This window comes from Platalea leucorodia (assembly GCF_965183815.1).
Source record: "Platalea leucorodia genome assembly, chromosome: 1".
Lineage (NCBI taxonomy): Eukaryota > Metazoa > Chordata > Aves > Pelecaniformes > Threskiornithidae > Platalea > Platalea leucorodia.
In genome coordinates this window covers 14,980,907-15,007,002 of record NC_138823.1, presented here as the reverse complement: position 1 = coordinate 15,007,002, position 26,096 = coordinate 14,980,907, and the positions used below count along the sequence as shown (strand labels likewise).

The window sequence follows — 26,096 nt, the reverse complement described above, 5'->3', positions numbered from 1 at the left end:
CAGGTCGGAGAATTGTACGGGGCCCCAGAAGAGCCCGGTTAGCACCCAGAAAATCCAAGGTGGGACTGCGGGGTCAGAAACAGCTCCTTGCGGCAGCGGTGGCGAGCTGTTAGATCAGCCCAAAGCATACCCACGCAGTTTCACTTTTACTCAGAAATGAAAAAAAGCTAGCTAAATATGTTTTCAATTTTTGCTGTCACTTTATGATGCTTACCACAAAAATATTCATGCTTTTCTTCCTAAGCAGCATACTAGGTGAAGTACAGTTCAATAAAATACAAAGCCTTTCTAATGAAATCATGACTTGTCTACATCAAGAAAGGTCACTAACATTGTAGATTTATCTGGACAAAAATAGTAATAAAAGAAAACCTTGGAAATGTGTTTAGCAAAACTGTATTTAGGATATCAGCTGACTATGGAATAACACAGGATTTCTATATTAGCTGCCATGGCTTAATGTGTATGCATACACTCATATATTATTATTGCCATTTAAATTATAAAAGCAGGAAACAAATATATATTTTATGAAGAATACATATTTTTATATATGTATATAAATGTAAGTATATAAGAGTAACTAAATCTCATGCAAAACTGTTATATTTACCATGTATATTTTAAGGGCCCCGGTGCAATACTGATGGTGCATTAACAATCAGGTTCCTAATTTTCTGTGACATAACTGTCTTAAGGAACTAAAAATATTGACATGACTAAAAATTCCTTGTACTAAAATTTACACAGATGATCAGATTTCTGTGAGTATGAAATCAACTCAAACTAAACAGTTTTTATATCCTAAAAATCTCCACAGTGTAAGGATACCTTGTGATCACTGATACGAACCCTCAAGCCAGCTGGAGTACTTTATGGGGCTGCACAATTTACGATAGAAAGATGGTACCTGCTCGCCCAAGAACTCAAAGGAGTTGGATCCTGCTGTCCTTCCTCCACAGCAGCAGGACAGACTGACAGGGCCTGGCAGCGCACCGATCAAAGCTGAAACACGTGCTTCCTCGGACACCTAAGGAAAGAAGCTATGTCCTAATTAGAGACTTGAGCACGTCTACATATCTAAGAGATGCAGCAGTTACTTCACGGACATCTTATTCTGTAACTATGCTGAGAAATAAAGAAAAAAAACAAGATAAATGAAAAGTCTGCGTTAAAAATGCATATAGGTCATTTAACATTACATATTTTCCCTACGCCTTTGTGCATTATAATGTTTATAATGAACAAAACAAAGGAATTCATGTTAAAAACTGAGATGTCAAAATAAATTCTCCAGGCTTTGACCTCTGCGCATTTATAGGAACATGTGCATTTCTACTTTATATGCGTAGTGCGTATTCTTCCAGTATTTGGATACTACCCCACCTAAATCAAGTATTTCTCCATTTGTTTCAAGGAGAGTGCACTAGAAACCAAAAGTTTTAACTGAAGAATCAGAACCCAGACCAAAATCAACTGCATAGGTTACAGCCAGCTACGAGGTTTGAAGGTGGCGAGGATAAAGAGCTTAGTCCACCGTCCAAATACAAACTTTTAACTTGAATTGATGTCAGGTTATAACTTTGAAATAGTCATCGATTTTTCAGTAGAAGAAAAACCCGAGCTAAACTGCTATCGGTGAGATCTTTGGCAGGCAAGGAGCTCTGTGTCCTGCGCCGCCCACAAGTGCCCATCCCGTCCAGGGAGCCACCGCAGTAATTTCATCGACGAAACGAAGATCAAAGAATCCATGAAAACGAACTACAGCAGCAAGGTCCCCACACTGCGGCAGGGCCAAGCATCCCATAAACATCCCCTGCAGATGGTTGCCAATCTGCTGCTTAAAAACCTACAAGAAAAGAGCTTTTGCATCATCATTAGGTGCCTGTTAGACTGTTTTTCATCTTAGCATTCAACAAAAATGTTTTTTCTTGCAAATAAAGCTAATCCCTTCCTTCCCACAGGAAATATCAAGAACAACTGATAAACATTTTTTGTTGCAGCAATATTTTAGGTATTAGAAGGGAGAGTTCCTTCCTCAGGCTTCTTTTATTCTAGTCCAGGAATACTCAATTCCCTTTATTTTTTTCTTAAATGCAATGTTATCTATTGTTTCCATTTAGGGGAATTTGCCCACCTATTTCTTAAAATGTGTTGCCTGAAATCACTAGCACTTGATAGAAGAATTATTTTCACATCTTGTATAAAAAATTCCTCCTAACCGTTAAGTGCGTTTTGCTTTTTGCAATAGTATCAAGTTGCTCACCTCTGTGCAACCAGATGCTTTTTTCCCTCACTGCATCTTGCACGATGGGGGGAACGGCTTGCTTTCACACACTTCACTTTCCCTCGTGTTCAGGATTTCACATTCCTTCCTACTGAATTTTAGCTTGCTGCTTTCGGATCACCCGTGCAACCTGCCTAATTACTGACTTCGGCGCACAGCTACCCGGTTGTGCGCACCGCCTGCCCAGGCAGTAACCCCCGCAGGCCTCAAACCTCCCTTGTGCTCCATCAAACACGTTAATGGATATTCTGAACCAGGACCGTGACATAACCTCAGGTATTGCACTGGAAAAGCCTTTTTAGATTTATTTCCCCTCCAATTTTCTAGTAACGGTGCCTTCACCATATTTCCTTAGCATATATTCAATAATTCACTTAAAGTCATAGAGCCAAATATGACACTAGAATTACCGTGTTAGAGCTCTGCCTCAGTTCTGTGCCTGTATCACTAAACAATACGTTCCTCCTCAGCGTAAGAGCGTAAATCCATGTCTCCAAAAGTAGAAACTACATCAGCCTAAGTTATCCATGACCTCATTTTTGAAACATAAATGCATCTGCCTTCGCTCTCCCAAACAATGCCAGCTTTCATTGCTTATTAGCCCAGGTCTCTCACAAACACCTTTGGCACTGTTACCTCACTCCTTAGCCAAGGGAAAAACACCTAAAAATATTTCCATCGAGCTGTTACTATAGCCTCCCAACCTCTCCCTGTGATTCGCAGTGCATGATGCTAACATAACAGCTTGCTGGCTCAAGAGAGGCGGCAAGCTGAGCTGTACGCATGGCCAGTCTACCCAAAGCACGCTCAGCACCTCCTTCTGCCCACACTTGGGTGTTCTCCTGTTGCACCTTTAGCTCAGCTAAGCTGTAGGAGCTTGCAGTTGTTGCTAGAGAGGAAACAAATCACACTGAGGTGGGCTTCACCCAACGCAAAGAGCTGCCGGTGTGGTAGCAGATGGGCACCACGTCCCACGAGGAGAGAGGCAGCGCTGCTGCCCAGGTCCCTCACGCCCGAATCCAGCCCAAACCTATCTTAACATGTTCCGAGTATGATCAGCACAACTACCCACGCAGTATTAAAGGGATATGGTGTTTGAATAACAAAATAACTATACGTGTATTACAAAATACCTATAATCTTTCCATTCTACAGATAATTTGGTATTAGAAAAACTACAGGATTCAACAGCAGGTATATAATATAAAAGTATTTATTAACTTTCATGAAACAGAATATGGCTTAAAAAAAAATCTTCTTGGGTCCCTGTTGAACTTTCTCTCTTTGCCCTAAGGAGGGGAATCAGTCTCTCACAGGAATTTGGGAAAAATTTAAAAAAAAATATTTAACCCAAACACAACCATCTTCCAGAAAGCAAAATGTGAAGTGAACTCTGAGCAACAGAAGTCAACCAGTGCATGGAAATAAAACCCCTGCCTCTACGTACAAATAAAAATACATAAAAAGTGGCAGAGATGATTTATTTCTATTATCAAAACTTCTAAAAACTTCAGTTTTTAAATAAAACATTTGCTGGGTGTAAATAGCACACTGCATAAAACACAGCTAAAGAAATTTAAATGTATCCATCATTTGAAGTCCCAGACCTAGCTTAGTCTACTAATGTATTTCTCCTGTGGATTCATGAGCTGATGGTATAGAATGCTTCCCAAAAAACCACCCTTCAGCAGGAGGAAATATGTTTTTTTCTATTTTTAAGCTTTTAAAAAATATTTTTTTAGTTTTAGCAAGGCCATCTTTCAAAAGCATATCCAACGTCAAGCTTGAAGAAAAAATTCTGCCTCTTTCAAAATAATTTGCAAACTTTATTGGATTTTTAAAAGCCTGATTACAGGACAAAACATGCATTAAGCATTTTGCTAAAATTCCAAAAACATAATTGCAGGATGTCATTATATTCAAAGGGTCATGTCCATAAATACCTGCAGCTTAAAAGCAGCCTGGCATTTTTTAAGAGCTTTAGTATCTGAAAAAGGCAAATGTTCCATACACTGTTCTTAAAATTCTGACATTACATTGCAATGGTTAAAGCAAGAAACAGCTCAACTGAAGACTACAGAAAATCCCTGTCTTCTCAGGAGGTCTACACTTGGTTATACAATACTACTCTGGAAACAGCACTTCACCAAAGGTCTGGCAATTGGCTTCTGCTTAAAACATACCCTGCCTCGTAACATTCTTCAAAGGATTAAAACATAATTGATTCTGGCAGTACACATGGTCAGCATGATGTGCAGGGGGTTGCCAGTGGACATGGGGCGCTTACATAAAGGGCTGTTTTCTTTGTTTAAAATGGAAAAAAGAGTGGGAGGTGTGGAGAACAGTGAAATACAAAATGACTCAGAATCATAAAACATATTTTTTGAATCAGATTATTTCAACAACCGCATATGCAAATAGAAGGCTTCAAACGAGGACGGTGGCAGAGCTTCTGAATTGCTAAGGCAATTCACATATTCTTATTTCCATAAAAAAAGATAGAAGCTATAGTTATATACATCCTTCTAAGTATTCAGAGAATATTGCAAGTTGAACTCCAGAGAAGTGATCGGTATCAGTCTGAAAGTGACGGGGAACGGATTGATCGTGCACTGGCTGGACTGTTAGAAAAAGCAAAGGGATCCTTTTCCTTTTCTTTATTATCATGTTTATGTTTATGCTTATGCTTATGCTTGTGTTTCTTCTTCTTTTTCTTGTGCTCATGGTGGTGATGGTGATGGTGATCACTATGTTTTGAGGAGTTTGATTCCTTGCTAAACACAGACAGTGGAGCTGCTGAGACAGGGTGCATGTTCATCTCTCCCGAAGATTGTTCTTTACCTAAAAAAAATGGATATAGTGGGATTAATAAATGCTTAACTTGCATTGTTTTCAAACGTAAGAAATTCTGAAACATTAGATCAAACCTACGTTATCATTTAAACATGCAAACACAGAATCTGCTGCTATACTTGTACCATTAGCTTTTTGTTTTTGTCAGTAAAGACTCTGAACACGCCATTAATGCTCCCGTACTACTGACGATTTTTACAGAGGAACTCCTTCCTCCCTCAAAAGTATAAATGTGTCCCAGGCAATTAGGAATTGTAAAGAGCTAAGAAGCTGCAAGTTATACTAGCGTCCAGAAATTCATTTTTAAACAGAGTAGGAAGGCCACTATACCATGAATAATGAAAATATAACTGCTTATGAAAACTATGATATAAAGTGCAGGACTGGCAGACGTTGAAGTGCAGTTCTGGGATGTGAACTCCTTTTAGTCAGGAGCTAAAGCTCCCTGCAAGAACACACAAACTTTTTGATATTGAACAGAAGAATTAAATTGCTTTTTCCAAAAATGGCATCTTACAACCAATTTAGCCTATTTGAAAGATCATACAAAGTTTTGTTCTTAAACAAAAAGCAAATCCCAATTACACCATCTTTATTAGTATATATTTCACAAATACACTAGAACTACTTATATATTGAGTAAGCCTGGTATCTGAATCTGAGGAGAGAAAACCTGATCCATGACCTCTCAATTCCTGAACCACTTTCTCATTCTCTCTTCAGCTCATTTAATAGTTCATTATTTCACACAAACTGCAATAGCTTTTGATAGTAGGGATTAAAGGGCAATAATCTAATAACAAAATTGTTAATGAGGGGAAACACTTGGAAGGTAGGAAAGCTCGAATTCCTTTAGGGAGAAATGGAATCAAATCACTCACGTTGCAAGAATGTGCTTTAACTACTAGACAAATACAGAAAAGCACCATCAGATTTCTGAAGGCAACTACTCCGTTAAGTTTTACTTAAAGTGGATCTTCTTCACAGCTGCTTTAAATGTTGGGTTCCCCCCCCGCCCCAGTTTTTGGTGAAAATATCCCTGTTAAATAACAGGGAATTATGTTATATACTTTGCAATTATCTTTTTCTTTATATTTGAAAACAGATTTGTTTTCCCCCGGTACGTCTTTCTGTTTGTTTGTTAGGTTTTGTATCTTTAAAGGCAAGAATGATTCGTCTATGGTCATGGATTCCTGGAAGTCTGAAGAGCCTGTGACAAACAAGCATTGAGAAAGATTTCCATGCAATCTTTCTAGCCTTATCCAAAAGATTAAGAACTGACTCAATCAAGCACATATATAGGAAAGTTTCTAGACAGTACAGCTGTTCTGGTTTTTGTTTGTTTGTTTTTAAATATGGCTGGAAAAAAAACAAAATCTACATCTGTAAGCAGTGTTTATAAGTCAGAATAGAGATACAAAACATTTCTACAGTGAGGATAATCAATAACTTACTATGGGACATGGTGGAATTGATTGCTTAAAGTCTTAAACAGTAAAAGTGATGTCTTTCTAGAAACATGTTTGGGCTTGACCACAAGATGTGAATATGGTGCAATATAAAATTCTGCTGATGTTACAATGGAGGCTAGACTAGAGTACAATAGATTCCTATAGACTTAAAACTTCTAGTATGCCAGTATTTTAAAAAATTTTAATTTTTATTTCGTCAGAACTATGCAGTAGTAAGCTCATGTTATCAATGCAAAGATTTATTGTTGGAACTCACAATGACTTTACTTTTTTATGTATATTATGGCAGATAGAAGATATGCACACAAATTCAAACTTCCACTTGCTGACTTCAATGCACAGTTACAACTTTTTTACATTGTTACCTGAAACAGTTCTCAACAATGCAGAGAGCATGCAAGTATACTGAACTTGATGCAAAAAGATACGAGATTGCTTCACAATTTAACAATTTCTAATTATATTTCTCTTAAGGAACTCCTACCTGTACCTAAACCTAACTCCATAACCTGAGCTCATTCCTCTAAAGCATACAGCTTTTAAACAAATAAGAAAATTTTCCTTAGCAGCTGCAAGCATGCAAAGCCAGCCATGAAACACAAGAGAGAATGGTGGAAGAAGGAGCATCTCTGACTCGGGCCATTAGAAAAGGAATGGCTGGAGGCTGTACCTCAGAAAACCGAAGCACACAATATTTGACACCATTAAAACAGGCTGCAGTAGTTAAAGGTGAACTGTTGCAGCAACACAAACACAGCTTCTAGTAACACAGAAACAAAGGTTGTGGCAAAAAGCCTGAAGACCACTGATCTGCGTTCCTCCATAAAAGATGTACAAAAGATTACCCAAGGTACGGAACACATTCTCACATGTTCTCAAGCTACAGGCACATGATGCATTAAAATATACAAGGCAAACTAAAGTCAACTTAAAAGAAAACAAAAAACCCACACACGTAACAGAAACCCTTAAAACCTCACAGCTCCATTAGTTCCAAATTGTGAAGTTATTTTTATACGGAAACTGAATCTGTGAGTCTAGACACTGCATTTGTAACAACCTCAAACCAAAGCTAAGACTCTGAGCTTTAAAAACTTCAACCCAGTATAACTGGTATAAGGGCACGGGCTTAAGTCCGCAGGGATGATGTAGCAGTAGTGCCAACTGCCAGTGAAGACCAAGGATGCAACCAAACAAACCCTCTTGACTCTGCTGCGCTACCCGCCACTTGTGCAAATTGCCTGCTGTTTACTGAACTACCAGCTCTGCTAAGGCAACAGTCTGCATTATCACTTCTTTACTTATTTCAGGTGGGTTATTAAAAAAATCTATTATTTAAAGCAGTGAAACATCATTGACTGGAGCAAGTTAGGGAGCAAACACAACAGTAGCTTAAGCCAACAGGACTGAAGGGGCGGTGATGAGCACCTGGAAACTGAAAAAGGCAGGAAGATCTTCAGGAAGGGGAGAAATGGGATCCAACTACAACCCAAGGGCTACTGACACTTAAGGAGACAGTCCACATTGGTAACAGGGCACAAATGTCAATAAAAAAATGAAAGAATGTCATTACAAAAATCTACTTTTACTGAGCCAGTATTAAGAGTAGACATACATTTTCTTCATAGACATCAATGATAGCTATAATCTGTTGGTTTTTTTAAATGCAAAAATAACAACTATCCAGAAAATTTCCTCCTACTTTTAAAGAGTGCTTTGAAATCAGGAATCAAATATATTGGTCCTGGACAATGGCTCAGAAAGGATGTACGCAGACTACCGAACTCAGTTGTCTGTAAAATGGACAGAGCTGTAAAAGCTCTATAAAAAAATCTTACAGATTTGTACCTGTAAAATTCACTGTTGAACTTGCAGAACACTTTTCTTCATTTTAATTTCTTTTTAATTAATATCTACTTAAAGCCCATGCCAGGAACCTGCCAAACTAGGAAAGCAAGGCTAAATACGAGTTGCTTTACAGGGCATTAATATTATCGTCATATCAACGGGGGTAGCCGGACCGCTGCAAGGAGGCACGGAGCACTCCCTCTTCCTGCAGGGAACCCACTTCCTCCTGGCAGAGAGCGCAGGACTGGAGCCCGGGCTTCTCGAATCACAGAAACACACAGCAAGTGGAGGGCGAGCCCAGGAGCTCGCTTCTGAAGTGGTTAGTTACATTCCTTGGAAAAAAATGCACATGCATGTGTCTATCCACTTGGATCTCCTTCTGTTTGGGATGTGGAGATTCCAATGTAATTATTGGCTTTGTGGTGCTCCAGCTAGCTGGGTAGGTGTTTAAAATTAGACAGGATTACTGTCCCATGGGAGAAAGATCAGAAACTCGGTGCACACCTTGTCACAGGGACCGATACAAATGCTGTAGATATTGTGAGAGAGAATAAAACGTGAGAACACAGATCTTGTAGCTTAGTTTTAGAATGAAAGGGGTTTAGATCATGATAAGCTATGACATAACATTTTCTGTCATAACAAAAATCACTGTCAGATAATTATAACATCCTGTTCATCAATTATCTAGGGTAAGTTTTTTTCTTTTTAAGAATCATTGGTGCATGAACATCGAACAATGTTGTTGGTTACAGTGTTTTACCTATTTTACTCTTATCTTGTTACTGAACCTTTACAATTTGGGAATGTGTAGCTTGAGACTTTAACATGCCAACAAGCTTTCCTAAGATCTTGCATATGGTGTCTCCTATATTTCTGATTTTGTGTGAAGAGGGTGGGACACCACAGACTTACAGTCTCTGTTTCTTTGCATGTACAATCAATTTAAAACAGCTGGCTTATGTAGGACTTTTCCAAATTGACACTTGTTAAAAATGACCCCATTTGCACCCTGATTTATTCAAACGTCAGAGAGGGAGACACCAACTTCACAAATCACAGCAAAGGGTAAGGCCCATGGGTCCAGCGTTTCGGCTGAGGACAGGCTGGTGCTCCAGAACCCGACACTGACCACCTCTGGGAAGAAGGGGACATCAACACAAGCACGTGAGCACTTAATATGTTTCTCTGAGAACCCAAAGAAAGCTTGCTAATGAGAAAAATAATGCACTCTCTTTGCCTAGCAGTTGAACTGCAGCTCTGGCTAGCATTTTCTGCAAGGAAAGAACACAAAAAAAGCTGAAAAGATCTTAAAAACTGTTTCGACAATTACCCTGTTTTTCCTTATTGCTACTTTTCTTTTTTTAGTATTACCCTGCAAACATCCAAGATACACTACTTTTTATTTTAATGCTATGTTTATGCATCTGTTGAACCATCAACAAAGCACATACAGAAAGTTACCAAGCATAAATGATTCGAAGCTTCCAGAATGCAAGTGTCTGGTCATTTGTCTCAAGAAGCAGAATTTTCAAATTATATATCTCTGAAAATAAGTTATCAGTTTTCTGTCTAGTAGAGTGTTCTTTTAAGGACCATATGACAAAATTTAAGGCTTGAGAGTGAGAAGTAAAGGTCTAGTTAAAAAAAAAAAAAAAAAAAAAAAAAACCAACAAAACACCCAAAAGCTTTCTGAGGATATGCTAAACAAATCAGTTAATGTGGCTCCAACATAAAAAATTTTAACTAGTTCCAATTGACAGATTCATTTGACTTCATATTTTTTAGTGGGACTTATATCCAGATAGATAATTCCTTCTACCTGTACCAAAGGATAGCCTCTGCTAATGTACTGCATAGACGAGCTGCTGATTTAACTAAAATATACTTCCAATTGGTAAACATTTTATTAATTTTCTCATTTGACTTCCAAAGGAAGACTTTGCTTTGTCCTTACATTAGAATAACAGCTTAACTGTGGTGTTATTTTTACTACATTTACTTTAATATTCTAGAAAATTCTAGTGTATTCCCTACTCTAGAGAAAAAAAAAAACATTTAAATCAGTAAGTCAATTCAGGCTACTTTGTGCCTCTAACAGTTCCAGGCAGTTCACTTGAAAATTTAGTTGCTAGCCTTATCCATCTTCTAGATTTGAGAGTGATCAGTTGTTTTCTCAGAGACAGTCACAGCTACAATATTATGTTGTTTTTATTAAATCATGTAGTTGACACACTGCCACCACACACTGATGCAATTCTCATTTATGTCGTCACTTTACCTGCAGGGCTTATGTTTCTATTAAAGCTGCTTTCATGCACTTCAGGATAAAGCACTTGAAAACACCCTTTCTTGTGAAGTGTACAATTAACCGCGTACAATTTCAGTGAGGCGAAATTATCTACAGAACCTCAAAGCCTGTAAGTTACCAGTTTGGAAACAGTTATATTTTAGGTAATAAAGTCAACAAGACGTGTAACGGATACTATCAAACAGATAATATATTAATATTATATGTTATTCAAGGGTAGTCTAACAGAAAAGTTGTAACAGCTTTTCCCTCCTTAAAAAGTAAAGTAGAAATCCATCATTGTCAGTGGTGTCCTCATATCCAAAAAGTGTTCATTTATATTATTTGTCTGTGTGCTGATGTTTCGGTAACCCTTTTTGGCAGGCGGCCACTAACTAATGGCTGAACTCTGAGGTACTGGTGCTCTTACAGCTAACCCGGGTAATGCTGCTGAGCTGCAGAGGACCGGGCTTTTTATGCAGTTCAAACTGAATTCCTATTAACTACTGTATCCACACTTGAAACGCAGTGATTTGCACCACGAGCTCAAATCTACTGTTGTAAATGTACTGTTTAAACATAAGGACTAGAGTAGTTTCCCTCTACACTTCACTGCAGTGTGTGCTGTATCCAGTTTCAAATCATTCCAGAAACAATTCAACCCAGCTAAATCATTATTTCCTGAAACTGCAGACAGCAACTGTGATAAGACCACTGAACACGTATGACTGTGGCCTAGACCTTCAAAGTTTCATGTACATCTACACTGTAAACAGAGTGACCTACAAGGTTCAGCAGTGGAAATTTCCGGTTTGATTATCCTGGAAAACAACAAAAGGATTAATCGAATGGCCAAAGGGTTTTTCTGATCTGAATTTGAATGCTCAGATGTGTCCTCAAAGCCCACTGCTCCTGAATGTGATCAGAAAAAGGACAAAGAGAACATCACTGTACTTACTTTGTTTTCCTTTTGTAGAAATAAAGAAAAGAGAGAACTGGATACTGCTTTGTATCAACTATCAAACTACCACAAATAGTTGGGAAAATTCTAATTAAATGTTTATCAGTGATGGCCTGTTGAGCCATAACGATGTGTAACTTCACTGGTAGATCATGCAGGCTACAGCCAGGCATTTATTTTGGAAGCAGAAAAGAACAAGCCAATCAATAACCACTGACACATACAGCAGAACTTTTTTCAAGGTTAATTTTAAAGTATTGTACTTTCAGATGAATGAAATATTAAAGTAAATAAAAACACGTATCTTAATCTGATTTCACTGAAGTCAACACTGCATGACAAGTCACCTTACAGTCTGAAATGAGAGTTTAAATCTACTGTTTACACAAAATCTGATCTTGAAATTCTTTTGATATTAAGAGTAGGGAGCGTTACTACTATTCTTGACGATTTAGGGGCAAACACAAATCTGTTCTTGCATTACAAACGTGACCTTGCACAGCTTTAGAGGCTCAAAGGAGGCTACCATGTTTCCAGTCCTTAGGGCAGATGAATAATCAACACAACAGCATTCTTCAGACAGTTCACAACTGATATTTTGTTTGTTTTAACAACTTCTTGAAAAATACTCAGAATCTCTTATAACTACCAGAGTCCACAGTTCTATTATCATAGACAGGATGCTTTAGTAGAATTTAAAACTTTTTCTACATGAACAACTACAAAAGCTGCTGTAACTATAGTACTGAAACCTGTAATCCTGCAAGCGTTGTAGTACAAGGCTTCTTTTATTGTCCTTGCAGCATGTCTCAACCCTAACCTTTCACATCCATGAGCAGAAGCATACAGAAAAAAAAGCTTTTAAATGAAAATAATATTTTCCTGGCTTTATGGGGGTTAGATCAACTTGAACAAATCCAAATTATCATTCGGGGTGGTGTGGGGAATGTTTAAAAAAAAAAAAAAAAAAAAAGAATACACAGATATGGGAGGATTTAGACCCAACATGAACTTCCTCCTGGCAGCTGCTGTTCGCAGGCTGTGTTTGGCTGATGACCTAACACTTCATGTGACATGTGGGGACATAACCCACAGCTGTGAGAGAACTGAGCATGGACTAAGAGCTCTCTGCCTTCCAAGTAAGAGTCACAGAACTGAGGCAGATACAAGATCTTACAGATGTACTGACAAGGTACTGAGACCATTTCAGAACCTGTTGTCAATCTGTTTCACAATAATCACTCACTGAAGCGCACCCATCCTCCGTCATTGCTGCAAAGACTCAAAGGCCCTCAGGAAATATTATCTGCAATTCCTTTGTAAAAAAGAACACTCCTGTGTGTGAACAATTTTATTTACGTTTTTATTTTTCCCCATCTGTTTGGCATTTCTTCTCAGAAGTATGCCATTTCCTAAAGACTGAACTGTCTTTATTTACCCAGTCTGAAATTCATACATCTCTGGTTCTAAGAAAAATGTTATGAATAAGAAACAGGTGAAATTTTAGAAGCAAAGAATATCTGAAGTGGAACTGTTTCTAACTGCACAAACCAAAGAAAATGAAATTAATCTGAAATGTTTCAAAATAATGCTTTTCAAAGGCTTATTATTTAAAATGAATTCTGTGGCAAAACCCAGCATTTGTCTCATTTATTACTTAGGAAAGAAAATGTATTCCAGTGTGCTGAATGCCTAAACAGCAGAGGTGAGAAGGTCATTCAGCACACAAGTGAAACTCGAAGTAGCTTTTGTCTGCTGTAGGTCTACAAAAGCAGCAGTCAACGAGCCATTACTCCATTCCTGATCAGACCTTACCCTTTCTGAACTCTAGTGCAAACTTAATACGCAACAGTCCTGGAGCACAGAGCTGGCGTACAGAGGGTCCCGTAAGTCCTATTTGTGAAGTATTTGGCAGAGTTTTGTTTATGACTTTATACTCTGCAGAGTGTGTAAATCTAGTAAAAAAAATGTTGCAAAATATCATGTAAGAGTTATAAATACTAATCCTCAGCGGATCAACTTTGCACTCGCGTGCCCTGGATGTGTCATTCTTTGCTGTAACAGAAAATGTGATGGCTGACCATAACACTGAGGACAAAATTCAAAGCAGCTCCGAGAAGTTTAAAGTAAAGGTTGTGCAGAATTAGGCTCCTAAGTTCATGAGAGCAACCTATAAGCAGCCTTCCCCTTTACTCTGCTGAAATGCCCATGATTTAGGCAAAAAGTTGTGAGTTTTGCTACTCTACATCCTGGTGGAGCTGGCTTTACAGGCACATGTCATTAACCAAAGGCCATCTGGAATCCAGAAACTAGACCTCCCTGTGTTTTATGACCCCACATGAACTTAATTTGTTAGCTGAGCAATGACAGCAGTTACCTTTTATTAAAAAAAAAAAAAAAAAAAAAAAAAAAAACACAAACAAACAAACAAAAAAAACCAAAACCAACCAAAACCCCTTAGTGGCTAGAGCATCTGCCAAGGAAGTAAAAATGTAAGTCCTAGGCCCTAAGGGAGAATGAGCCTACAGCTTCCACAGCCCCGGCCAGCACCAAGGCACCGACCTCAGCAGGATACTCAGAGCAGGAACATCCACCAGCCCTTCTCTTAAACAGGGCCACTAAATTGCCAGGTCACAGGGAAAGCAGGTGAGGTCGCCTGTCAGTGTCGCTCAGGACCTAGGGCACTCAAGACGGAACCAACGTTCCAGATCCTGCTGCTAAGGTCTACTTGTGTTTTACATTAGGCAACCACTGGATAAAAACAGAAAAACCAGCAAGAGGATAATTACTCTGAATCCTACTTCTAAGGCCAAGTACTTCCCTTTTACATACACATTGTAGTACTGCAACCTTAAAACCTTGTTTTGGATGTGTACCGAAGCTCTCTCAAAATGCTTGTTGCATAGTCACACTACCTCAGCTTAGCTGCTTAGCTCCACTGGCACATTCTGGAACTAAACTTAAGAAATGTGGTTAAAATATTTTGAGAAAATGAGACTAACCACTGAATTTCTTTGCTAGTGACAGATAAGCAAAGAAGGTGGAAGTTCATCAGTGAAGTTCAGCCTCCTTTAAGGTTTTTAAGAAACACTATTCCTTGAGAAGTAATTTTGCCAAATATTTTATGAAACAGATACTAAGAGAAGTAGCAAAAGAAAAGAAGCACTCGAAATGAAACCATTTTACTCGTGGATGCAATCTTTTCAACTTTGAAAAGCTCTTCTAAGCACCTTTGAGGCTTGCATGTTTTTTTAACTACTGATGTTAAGTTATAAATCATTAAGATTAGAGATTTATTTTTTACCTGAATAGTCTTGCTGGTTTTTTTTAAAGTTCATCTTCAAAATTATTATTTTTTAAATGACAACTATGGCAAAATAAGTTTTACCTAATTACTTATGGGGTTCTATTTCAGCTTTATGTTATTTTATTCATTCTTTAGCTTTTCACTTTTATAAGCACGATACATACTTGCCTTATTTAGATATGTATGAAAATACACATGGACACAGTTATCCATAAATATACTGGAAGCTAAAGAAATGTTCTTATGCACCCTTTACATACTTCCTTGAATTCAGTTAACATTTAACACTTACCAGCACTGTATGTATGGGAATAAGCAGGAGCAAAAAAACCCCACAACTGAAATAGTTGAAAAATTCATACTATCATTTTGCCAATAAATTTACTCATACCTGGTGTGGATGGTCTCTCCAACATATTCAAATGATGGTAAATGAAGGCTTGACTGTCATGAACTGTGTCCATATCAATTTCTTCCTCTTCTTGAGAGTTTGAGAACTAAGATATCAGGAAAAAAAATAAGCAGATGCTAATAATTCATAGGAATATCACTAAATAGAACTTAAAATATTTTATTTTTGAGGTAAACTGAGGGTGAGAGGGAAAGGAAGTGATATCTACCACTGCAAAAGAATAAAAATCAATAAAATTAAAAAGGGTCAGTGTCTTTTCTTCTTTCTAATTTACCATGAAGCTGTGTGAACAAGAGCGTTAACTGTCAACTTTAGTTCTTGCCAGCCAATAGAATCTGATGGGAAAGGATTTTGCCAAAGTAAGTGTAACTACTACTGTACACATATACACAACATGTCTTTTGTTTGAACACAGCTTTAAGGGAAGTCAGCAGAAGCCACTGCTGTTATTCTGAATACCCTACATATTGTGCAAGTTGAATTTCCATTTCTTACTCTGATTTTGAGTTTGACTTTACTGTCTTCATTCTTCTCTAGTATTTGCCCTGGCTCCAATGGAGACCCGAGTGGCATATCAGCCTTCCTCTTCACCCCCTGCTGATGACCAGAAATGCTGGATGCTGTTTCCTTAATAAGATGATCATCCTCCTGAAGCAGCATTAAAAGACCAAAATTAGAAGATAGCAAGAGCCATGTTTCAGCCTAAAAGAGACCTGATAGCTGAAAACACTTCTGAGTAAAGTGGGTGATTTGAACAAAGTTTTCCCTGTAGTTCTGGCAAAAAGTATTTTCTAAAACCCTGTATGGATTTGTGCCAACCTCTCCTACAAACATAGTTTCTCTTTACTTCTATCCCTGCTCCCTCTGCATATCTACCATTGGCATCTTTTCTGTCCCTTCTCACAATCATGGTACTGTTGGTGTGCAACAACATTTGCTGCCTCTGAATAGCCTTTCTATAAATCTGTGCCTCTCAGACTCTCCTTGGTCCAAATCTCAGTTGAAAAACTGTGATAGCCTCTGATCTACACATGGGATTTAGCTAAATCTTCTTTTAGTTAGCTTTAAAAGCTAATGCTTACTTTGTCGAATACAAATCATAACAAGCACTTATACCTTGGGTTTTTTTTTTTTTTTAATTTCACAACAATATTTATTAAAAAGAGTTAAACTGCTTTGTAAATTACTGCCTAGATTATTTTAAAAAACAAGGTCAAAGGAATATAAAAACAGCAGGAGGGTCTACTAAGTTACACATATAGTCATTAAAACAGGACACAGGTGTTCCAACAAGTCCAATACACAAAATATAGAAGGAAAAATAAAGTACCCACAGAAGCAAACATAATTAAAAGCCCACTGAAAACTAGATAAAAGCCATATAGACTCTCAAGAGCATATGCTGCTCCACTGAACTGCTCTTCCTCTATCCTACAAAGGGCACTCCAGCCCCACAAACTCTTGCCCTGAACAATTCAAATTCAATTTTATGAAGTGGGCAACTTTTACCATCCTCAGCAAATTCAGTGTCACAAGTCTATTAGTACTGATTTTAATGTGCTTATGCTCTCAGAATATACAGTCTGCTTTAAAGAATCGAGTTAATCAGATGTATTCTATCACCTGTTAATTCTTTTTTCCCCTCAAATACATATTTCCCTTTTTTCATCTGTATTATTTAACCCAACACATTGCTGTTGTGAAACGCTTTTGGATAAACTTTGGCCGATGTGAGAGGCAGCCTTTGTTTTATATTACTGGTTTGGTTTTGTTTTTTGGTTTTTTTTTTTTTTTTTTTTTTTACAAGGAAAACCAATTCCCTGAATTTTGGGGGAGTTACAGTGAAAATGGTAACTTTTAACAAAGTAAGGGGTAGGAGAATGGAGATGAGGCATACGAGAAGATACGAGGGATGAGGTGTGAATTGAGGTTCATACTAATGCTGTATTTTCAGACTAGTGTGAGCCAGTACTGCTGCTAAAAGAAGCAGCCTCTTCCCCTTCCTCGTGTATTTCTGCCTTGGGCCGCCACAAGCATTTGTATAACGACATGATGAACCGGACCAGGAAGCTGACCCAGCAGGAAATATCTGTCCATAAAAAAGGTATTTTTCAACCAGATCCTACCCTGATCCGGCTCACTATGCAGCAATAACAACTGTACTAGCACAAGGGAGAGGACAGTATAGGAAAAAGAAGAGCTAAGAGGAAATTTTTTTATTAAGATAGTCTGGCTGCTAAAAAAGTTTGCATGTTCACTGAACTGCAGCCTAAAAATCTGCCAACAAAATGTCTCCTGCTATTTAATTCTGATGTCTGTGCACAGCAAATTAGGACTTATTACATTTGGTAAATATGTAGGATAGCTCTAATGATATTTGACTCCATCATCATTTTCTCCCCCTACTGGAAATAGCCTGCAAGGTACTGGGATAATCTCCACTCTCAGTATACTTCTGAATAAAAACGATTTAGAAATTAACTATGGGACCAATAAAGTAACAGTAAACCATCCCATTCAAAAGGGTGGAAAGAGTTTCAAACGTGCTAACCACATGTTCACATTCTCTTTCAGGATTTACTCCTAAGCGGTTTCAATCAAATGTAGTTTTTGAAACTGTTAAGGAAATTACTCATTATTTCTATATCTGTTATGTTTTTTCCCCCATAATTAAATTTGTCCAACAAAAAGACTTAGTCTTGCAGCAGTGGCAGTTATTCTTAAGAAAAGGATGACTTGAATAGCTTGTAAGATCCATTTGCTAACTAAGCAATGGATTCTGTATTAGGACTGAAGCCTTCAAAGCCAGAAAGATATTAAACTTAACGTATGCGATTTTTCAGAAGTTGTTACAAATCCTTCAGAGCACAGTACTAAATAGTCAGATTCAACTGTTCAATGAAGACGTGTTAAAATTCCAACTTTCACATCTCTAAGTTGTTTAAAAAGAGGTCTGCCTATGTATTTTAAGATGTAATAAATTTACTGATAAAAGGTTTTGTTTTGGGAAATTGCATAACTTGCCTATAAGCAATATTCTTAGTCTAATAAAAAAGTTTTCATCACAGCATCAAACATTTCTGTGAATCACTTCATGTCTCATAAGCAATATAGAAAAAGTTTTATAAAGAACAGAAATGATGAGACTAGAAAAAACAAGTAAAAAGCTTGCATACGCTAAGCAAAACAGTTAAAAAAGTCAAAAAAAGTGATGGTATATACCAGCTTTACAAGTGGAAGGAACAAAGAGTAACAAGCTATAAAGGTAGCTTAGGTAAAGCATGAGAAGCTTGAACACAATACAAAATCAAATCAGCAACCAACGCAAGGACTCAGAGCCAGCTGAATGAGATGTATGCAGATGGTTTGTGCTTACGGTGTTCTGAAATCCTACTGACTGCCCGTGATTGTTACTACTATTCACAGGTTCCTGATTATTTGCAACTGATTCAGGGATAATCGTTGGATTAAGTACAGCCTTCTTTTCTTTCAGATTAAGAACAAGTCCAAGCTCTGGTAATGGTAAACAAGAAGGTCTGCTGAGGCCAAAAAGTGTGAAATAGAGGTCCACAGCACCACATCGTAATCTCCAGTCATGCGAAGTTCCTAAAATCCAAAAGAGATTATTGTTAATACAGAGATACAATCTTCTCTGGCTCCACAAATAAGACAGTTTAAGCGATCTGGATCCACCAGAGTATGACATTTTCTGTGCTTAAGACACACTTCCCTCATTATTCCTGCCTCTTATTGAGTCAAACTCACCTGCCACAACCTGTTTAACAGGATGGCTTTAAGTTGTTTGGGTTGTAAGCTGGATGTGTTTAGCAGAACAAGACTGGGAAACTAAGTGCTATAATAATATAATGAAAAATAAAAGGAAAATAATCACATCCATATGCTTTTATTTTTAAAGTTTCACTTTAGATTTTACTATCACACAATTAAATAGAACATTTTGTTACCAAACTGGCTTCTTGTATCAGTGGATTTAGTCACACTTGCCTATGTATTCCATGAAATGTAGTAGGAGCCTTAAGTATGACTGAGATCTGTACCCTCTGGAAACCGCACTGATAGAGAACACAAATCAGCAATGCATAAACATGCTTTTTGATGACACTGCTGTGTCACATACTTCATTGGATACTCAATACTTTAATTTGTATTCATAGTGGAGAAATGTATTCTAACTGCACAAAGCAACGCTTCACTGATTTTATTTTTCACTGCAAACTGTGTACTGCTTTTATATCTTCATACACAAATGGTCAAAGCGCGTTTGGCACCAGTCACAATAGAAAGACATCTAACATCTGGTGCAATGCTGCAAATACAGCGATTCTGGTGTTAACTCAACCCAGCTCTTGACTGATTGCAAGTTTATTGAACATATTGTTCCACAGCAGGAATAGAACTATATCTGATAAACAAGACACAGATGTGCCAATTGCCAAGTTAATGTGGCTGTGCAAGACTTAGCACAAAATAAAATTACAAGATCTATCCCTGTAAATACTAGTTTCATGAGGCTAAATACTGTTTTGAGTAAGCTTAGCTGTGTATACTCTTACCCAGTTACAAGTAACTCTGATGAGTTTCATGAACAGCTGGGTAAGGAGAAAACGATATGAATATTAATCTGGACATTTCTAACATTAAAATGCTCTGCAGAGAATGACACATTCACAAATATTAATTTTAAAACTATTCTAATATTTTAACAATAAATAATTTACTCAACTTCTTAAACTAGTACATCTTAAAATGATATGATGAATTCCCATTCAGTATCTCTCTCTTTTTCCAGCGGAACAGCTAAGCTTAAATACAATTGGTTGCTGAATTTCTCTGCAATCTTTGGAACTTGTGAGCATTATCAATTTAATGCAGATTAACACAGAAGAAAAAAAAAAAAGATTACATATATCAATCAGAGTCTGTTTGTTATTGGCATGTGCTTATGTTAAATGAAAGCCACTCATGATTCTAGAATGATGCAGCTTTAAACCTGGCTACTACCTTGTCTCACATTAACAAACATTTTTCAAGGCATCCTGGAATGCTACAGTTATCCCTTACAGAAAATACATTGAAACATTATGACATCTTGATGCATAGAAATTTAAGTACTTAAAGCCCCATGAATCATAATAAGAATGTATACCCTATTTGTTACTTGCAAAAAGAGTTAATAGTTGTAAGTAACGCTGCACACACTCTTCTCTCAAGAAAAAGGAAAAACAAACTGATAGGAACATCAAAACTGTTTATTTTCTGTGCCTGACACTTGGCAAATCCTACAAAACTGAACTACTAGTAGTCTCCCCACTTCAACCCCTGGAGCGTAGCTGTTAACTTTTAAACACTAAAAATAATGATACACAGAGAACAGACAGCCTTCAATGACCTAAAAAAGCTATATAAACGTTTATATGTAATCTATGTAGCAATGTGCCAGATGTTAAAGGGCAGTTTGTCAGGACTGGATAAAACTACTTCAGTAATGAAAAACAGGTCAATGGTAAAGATGCAAGCCCTTCTCTCATTAGGATCTTTCCTAATCACAGAAGGCAAATTGAGTCTTAGGTTTATAATACACTTACAGAAATCTCATTTAAATTATCTATACAAATGTTATCCTCTCATATTCTCTCAGAATTTAGTAAAAGAGGACAAAGAGAGACTATCTAATCTAAAGCAAACTATAAAGAAAAAGGTAACACAGACACCATCACTTGAGGAAACATTTGCTTTGAACATCTGGGTCAAAGAATCATTTTGTGCCAAAGTACATCAAAGCACACTACAGTAGTAGACAAAATAATGAAAAACAAGGAGGTTTGGTACCCTGTGTCACTGAGAAAGTTCTGGAGGTACATACGTGACACTGAACTTCTGAGACTGAATTTTCCATTTCTAATTATTGAAACTAAGACAGCTCTTGTCATATTCTGAAGCAAGTCTTTAACACTTATTTAAAAAAAAACTTACAATAAAAAAACCAAAACCAACCAAACAACAAACAAACAAAAAAACAACCTGAATTCATCAGTTTCCAAAGTTGATCTACCAAAGCTTCGTTACATAAAGGGGACTCCATGTTCTTTGTAAAAGGTGGATTCTTAGTCAGCATATCCAGAATCTTATGCCTGAAAAAGAAACAGAAAAAAAATCTTTATTAAATCCAAATGAATACACTAAGAATACAAAGTCCGTTCAGTTTGCAATATTCTTAAACTTATGCAAATACAGGATTTCTTCCAAAATTTTAACCAATGTTTTACACTTTCAGCTTTTCCTTCTGTCCACAATATGATTAGACACAGATTTACCATCAGCAATATAACTTAAAGTTAAAAAGTAAGGTGCAAAGCAGCAGGATGTTATTAGACATCATTTTTAACAGTTAGGTACAAAACTGTAAGCTACATTATGCTCTTCGGTTTAGTAAGAATCTTTTTTGCACACTGACATGGTAATTACAAGGAAGCAGCAAGATTGGCTAACAAACTCCTTACATACTGACACCAAAGAGTTTTTAAATAACTTTAATTGTTTATGACTGATACAAAATGACAGGACCAAAACCAGTGACTTGCACATCCTTCTGGAAAGGAACACCGTCACCTCTTAAGTTACACTGGTGTATAAAAATTCTGCACTTACCATGTTTGCTTACAAGTTACACACTGAGCTGAAAGCAGATACATTTGTCCCTGCTTTCTTTCTTTAAACTTGGCCTTGAAAACATTTTATGAATGAGGATAATTACTTGTTCCATTACGTATTATTTTAACTATATTCCCTGTATAGCCAGCTTTCCCCTTGCTGTCTTACATACTTGGGACAAGAAAACTCTCACAGATTTTTTCTTTCCTTTTCTTTAAGAAGAGGCTTGCATATAGCACTCAATTCAATATTTAAACTGCTCTTTAAAAAGATACAAATCAAATGAAATCTCCTTCCTAGACTGAAGGTAAACCTCCTCTAGTGAGTCTAACTATCTACTTTCATTAACAAGAATGACAGAAATGGCATAGAGAACAATCTTGCAGTTATGAATTTTGTAAGAAATCACCTATATAGAGAGAGTAAAAGTAATATTATTAATCTTTGAAACTCAGTATTTTAATGGTGGTCATAAGAAGAACATGTTGGGGAAAAACAATGATTATGAACCTCGGTGCTCAAGGGTTTATAATGAATGTGCTAAAATATCCAGTCACTCATTGGTGAAACCAAAGTTGAAACAGGCAATACTAGAAATTACACTGTATTTTCACATGTTATCCTTTCACTCCATCTACAGTCTAACAATTGCTTTACACTCCTTGCTGGCAAAACATCGTGTAGACTACGTCTCAACCTTTGTCTTTACTAAATATCACAAAGTCTTTTTGCCATATGCAACATCAGATTTTTATACTGTATTTATGATCTCCAACTTAAAGACTTCTGCCACAGAACATAAAAGACAAAAATAATGGAGAATAAGAACCAAGTATATTAATTTGAGATGTGAACTGTTGAAACATCGAAACACGTTTCAATTTATATAAAATAACAAGAAGAAAACACAGTTTTGTGAAGAAGTATTAAGCAGTTAAGCATTTGATCTATTCTAGCGATTCCAGGTCAAGAATTTACTTAGTAGTTCCAGCATTAGTAAAAATACTGGCTCTTTATTAACTCACTAACCTTATGTAGGGTACAGGATCATTCTGAACCATAGTAAGCAGCCACTGTAGTTCTTCATAGCTCCTATCAACTGCAAAGAAAAATAAAATAAAATTCCTATAAATATACATAAACTGGAAGGATTTTGATCAAGACAATCACAAGTTCCTGAATTAGAACACAAAGAGCTTGAATCACTGCAACTAAAGAGGAATTTCATTAATGATAGTGCAAATTCAAAGTAAAAGGTGGCTTATTTTACACTGAAATACAAACGCTCACAAAACTCCTTCATGCCTCAATTGTTCAATAACTGCCAATTGACTATTAGCAGGTAACTCTTGTCACTCGTGAGCGTTCATTGGGAAGATGACAAAGTAAATTATCATCTTGATATTGTGTGCTTCCTAAAATGAACACATTCAAATATCCTTTCAACAATCAGAAGTATAATATTTTCTATAAGGAATAGAGAATACACAATTCTCATACACGGGAATCTGTGAAAGATTATGATCTATAAATAGAATAGAAAGAAAAAGACTATAGGGCTTATACAAAACTGCAAGCATACTCCTCCCGGTAGCCTGCCTTAGTTTTTTAAATCAGTATACTTTGCAATTGAAATGTATTCTGAAACTTATCAGCACATGCTTCTAGAAAATTGCTGGCTGACATTGTTGGAAACAAAATCAGCTTGTTAGTTTAAAATTTAAATTACATTACAAAATTTCTTTGACTATCAGCATAACATTGCAAAATACAGAACAACACAGGATATCATCACCAATTACACAAGAAATGAAAGCATTTTTATGTAATCTTTTTCTCAGGTGCATAACTAAGATTTTACAGCAGTATTCTCTTCTCATTTCCTCAAAACAATGAAGAGCTGGCTTAGGCTTTGCTTTACTTCAGAATTTGGGGTGTATTAATCACTCCTGTATAGACAGCTCCAAAAAAAGTTCTGTTGCTTTCCATTTTGTGGTCCTAGCAATGTATTTCCTTCTTCCCCAAGCCTCATGTATTTTCAGTTCTAAATAGCTCAGTTCAACTTTCCTTCCTGATCTCAGTCAGTTTTCAGTCAACAATTTTTAAATACAACTTTTCTAGTCCAACCAATTCTAATACTTATTATTCCCTTGTTATTTCACTAGAGTAAGTTGCTTTCAAAGGAAGACGCAATTATTTGAATTATGTTATGAGAATTAGCACTTCAGGTCTATTAGAAGCTCTTCAAATACTTTGGACACATAGAACATAAGATCTCTTCTTTGGTTGGGAGGAGGCAGCCAAGCAATCAAAAACTACATTATGATATTGCTTACAAGACGGCTGAATAGTCTTTTGCAGGTCACTTGCAAGTCAGCTCTGCTCTTCCTACAATCCAACCAGAACAGAACTGGTTATACTGGTGAGGCACTGAACTGGGCTGATAAGCCTTGTTTAGAGGCAGAATGTATTAGCTCACATTCTGCACCATTTAGATCACAGCTACACAGTTCTGGATGATGCCAGAGCAAATTTTATCCATACAGACCAGAGCCGCAATCTCAGGTTTGTCTTAAAAATCAGAGAAATCTTTGAAAAGCTATGCCTAGGACATACTTTTAAGGGATTAGTCACTGCCTGTGCTCAACTCCGTGCACAGCTGCTTTTCCTGGCAGCTACCTTGCTGCTACCCTTACCAAAAGGGATTTTAAAATGGTTTTTGATTAGAAAATGAGAAGTCTAGGAGATGAATCCTTTAGGCTGGTCGTTCTGGATAACAGAACCAAGAAACACCATACTTTTGTGGTTAAAAAAAACCCAAACCAAACCAAAAAGGTCTTTTTTGCTTCTTAAACTTATTTGTGCTTGGAATAAAGTAAGTTTTCCCTGCTGTTTGTCTTACAGTGTAAGCTAGGCCTGCTAGACTTCCAAAGCTTTGCCACTAATGTATTTAACCTGCTCTTCAAATTTATATAGCAACTACGAAACATTTTGGGGAGCAATGACAAAGTAAACCTGACCTTGGGCAGAACGAATCTTATTAGACAGAAGAATCACACAACAGCCCAGTTTGGAAGGGACCTCAAAAGATCATCTGGTCCAACCTTTCATGGAAGAGGGAACGTAGATGAGTTTATCTAGCACCCTGTCCACTTGCATCTTGAAAACCTCCAGTGATAGGGACTACACCACATCCCCAGGGAGGTTGTTCCACTGATTGATTGTTCTCACTGTAAAAAATTTCTTTCTTATATCAAGATGGAACCTCTCCAGATGCAATTTGTACCTGTTTCCCCTTATCCTCTCCACGTGGCTACTTGTGAAGAGAGCGCCTCTGTCCTCTTTGTAGCCGCCCTTTAAGTACTGGAGTACTGTGATGAGGTCCCCCCCAAACCTCCTCTCCAGGGTGAAAACACCTAACGCCTTCAGTTTTCCCTCACAGGGCAGGTTCTGCAGCCCTCTGACCATCCTCATGGCCCTCCTTTGGACCCTCTCCAGCCTGCCCACATCTTTCTTGAATTGTGGGGGCCAGAATTGGATGCAGTACTCCAGGTGTGGCCTGACAAGTACCGAGTAGATTGGGATGATCGCATCTCTATCACTGCTAGTAATGCCCCTGCAGATGCAGCCCAGGGTCCGATTTGCCTTCGCTGCTGCAGCAGTCACGGTCAGCTGCGTGTCCACCAGGACCCCCAGGTCCCCAGCCCACACAGATCCTAGCCTGTCCTGGGCTCTTTGGTTAGGTTGTCCCAGGTGCAGGACCTTGCACTTGTCCTTCTTGAACCACATACAGTTTTTGCTTTCCCGCTCTTCCAGCCCGTCCAGGTCTCTCTGTAAGATGGCTTTCCCTTCTGATGTGTCCACCTCACCACCCAGTTTAGTGTCATCAGCAAACTTGGTCAGGCTGCTTTCAATGCTGTTGCCCAGGTAATTTATAAAGATGTTCCCTGGGGGACCCCACTTGTGCCAGGCTGCCAGCCTGAGTGAAAACCAT

General features: G+C 37.5%; 1 protein-coding gene across 1 annotated transcript in view; it reads right to left on the bottom strand.

Annotated features, from left to right (window-relative positions):
• Nucleotides 1–3,553: 3,553 nt before the first annotated feature.
• TAF2 (TATA-box binding protein associated factor 2) overlaps nt 3,554–26,096 on the bottom strand; it is a 63,001-nt gene continuing 40,458 nt past the window's right edge. Inside the window, exons 20-25 of the mRNA XM_082315766.1 lie at nt 23,132–23,201; nt 21,473–21,582; nt 18,807–19,036; nt 15,926–16,078; nt 15,410–15,515; nt 3,554–5,128 (exon numbers count right to left, since the gene is read on the bottom strand). Of these exons, the coding sequence (XP_082171892.1) occupies nt 4,863–5,128; nt 15,410–15,515; nt 15,926–16,078; nt 18,807–19,036; nt 21,473–21,582; nt 23,132–23,201 (935 nt within the window). The 3' untranslated portion in view covers nt 3,554–4,862. The remainder of the gene's footprint in view (nt 5,129–15,409; nt 15,516–15,925; nt 16,079–18,806; nt 19,037–21,472; nt 21,583–23,131; nt 23,202–26,096) is intronic.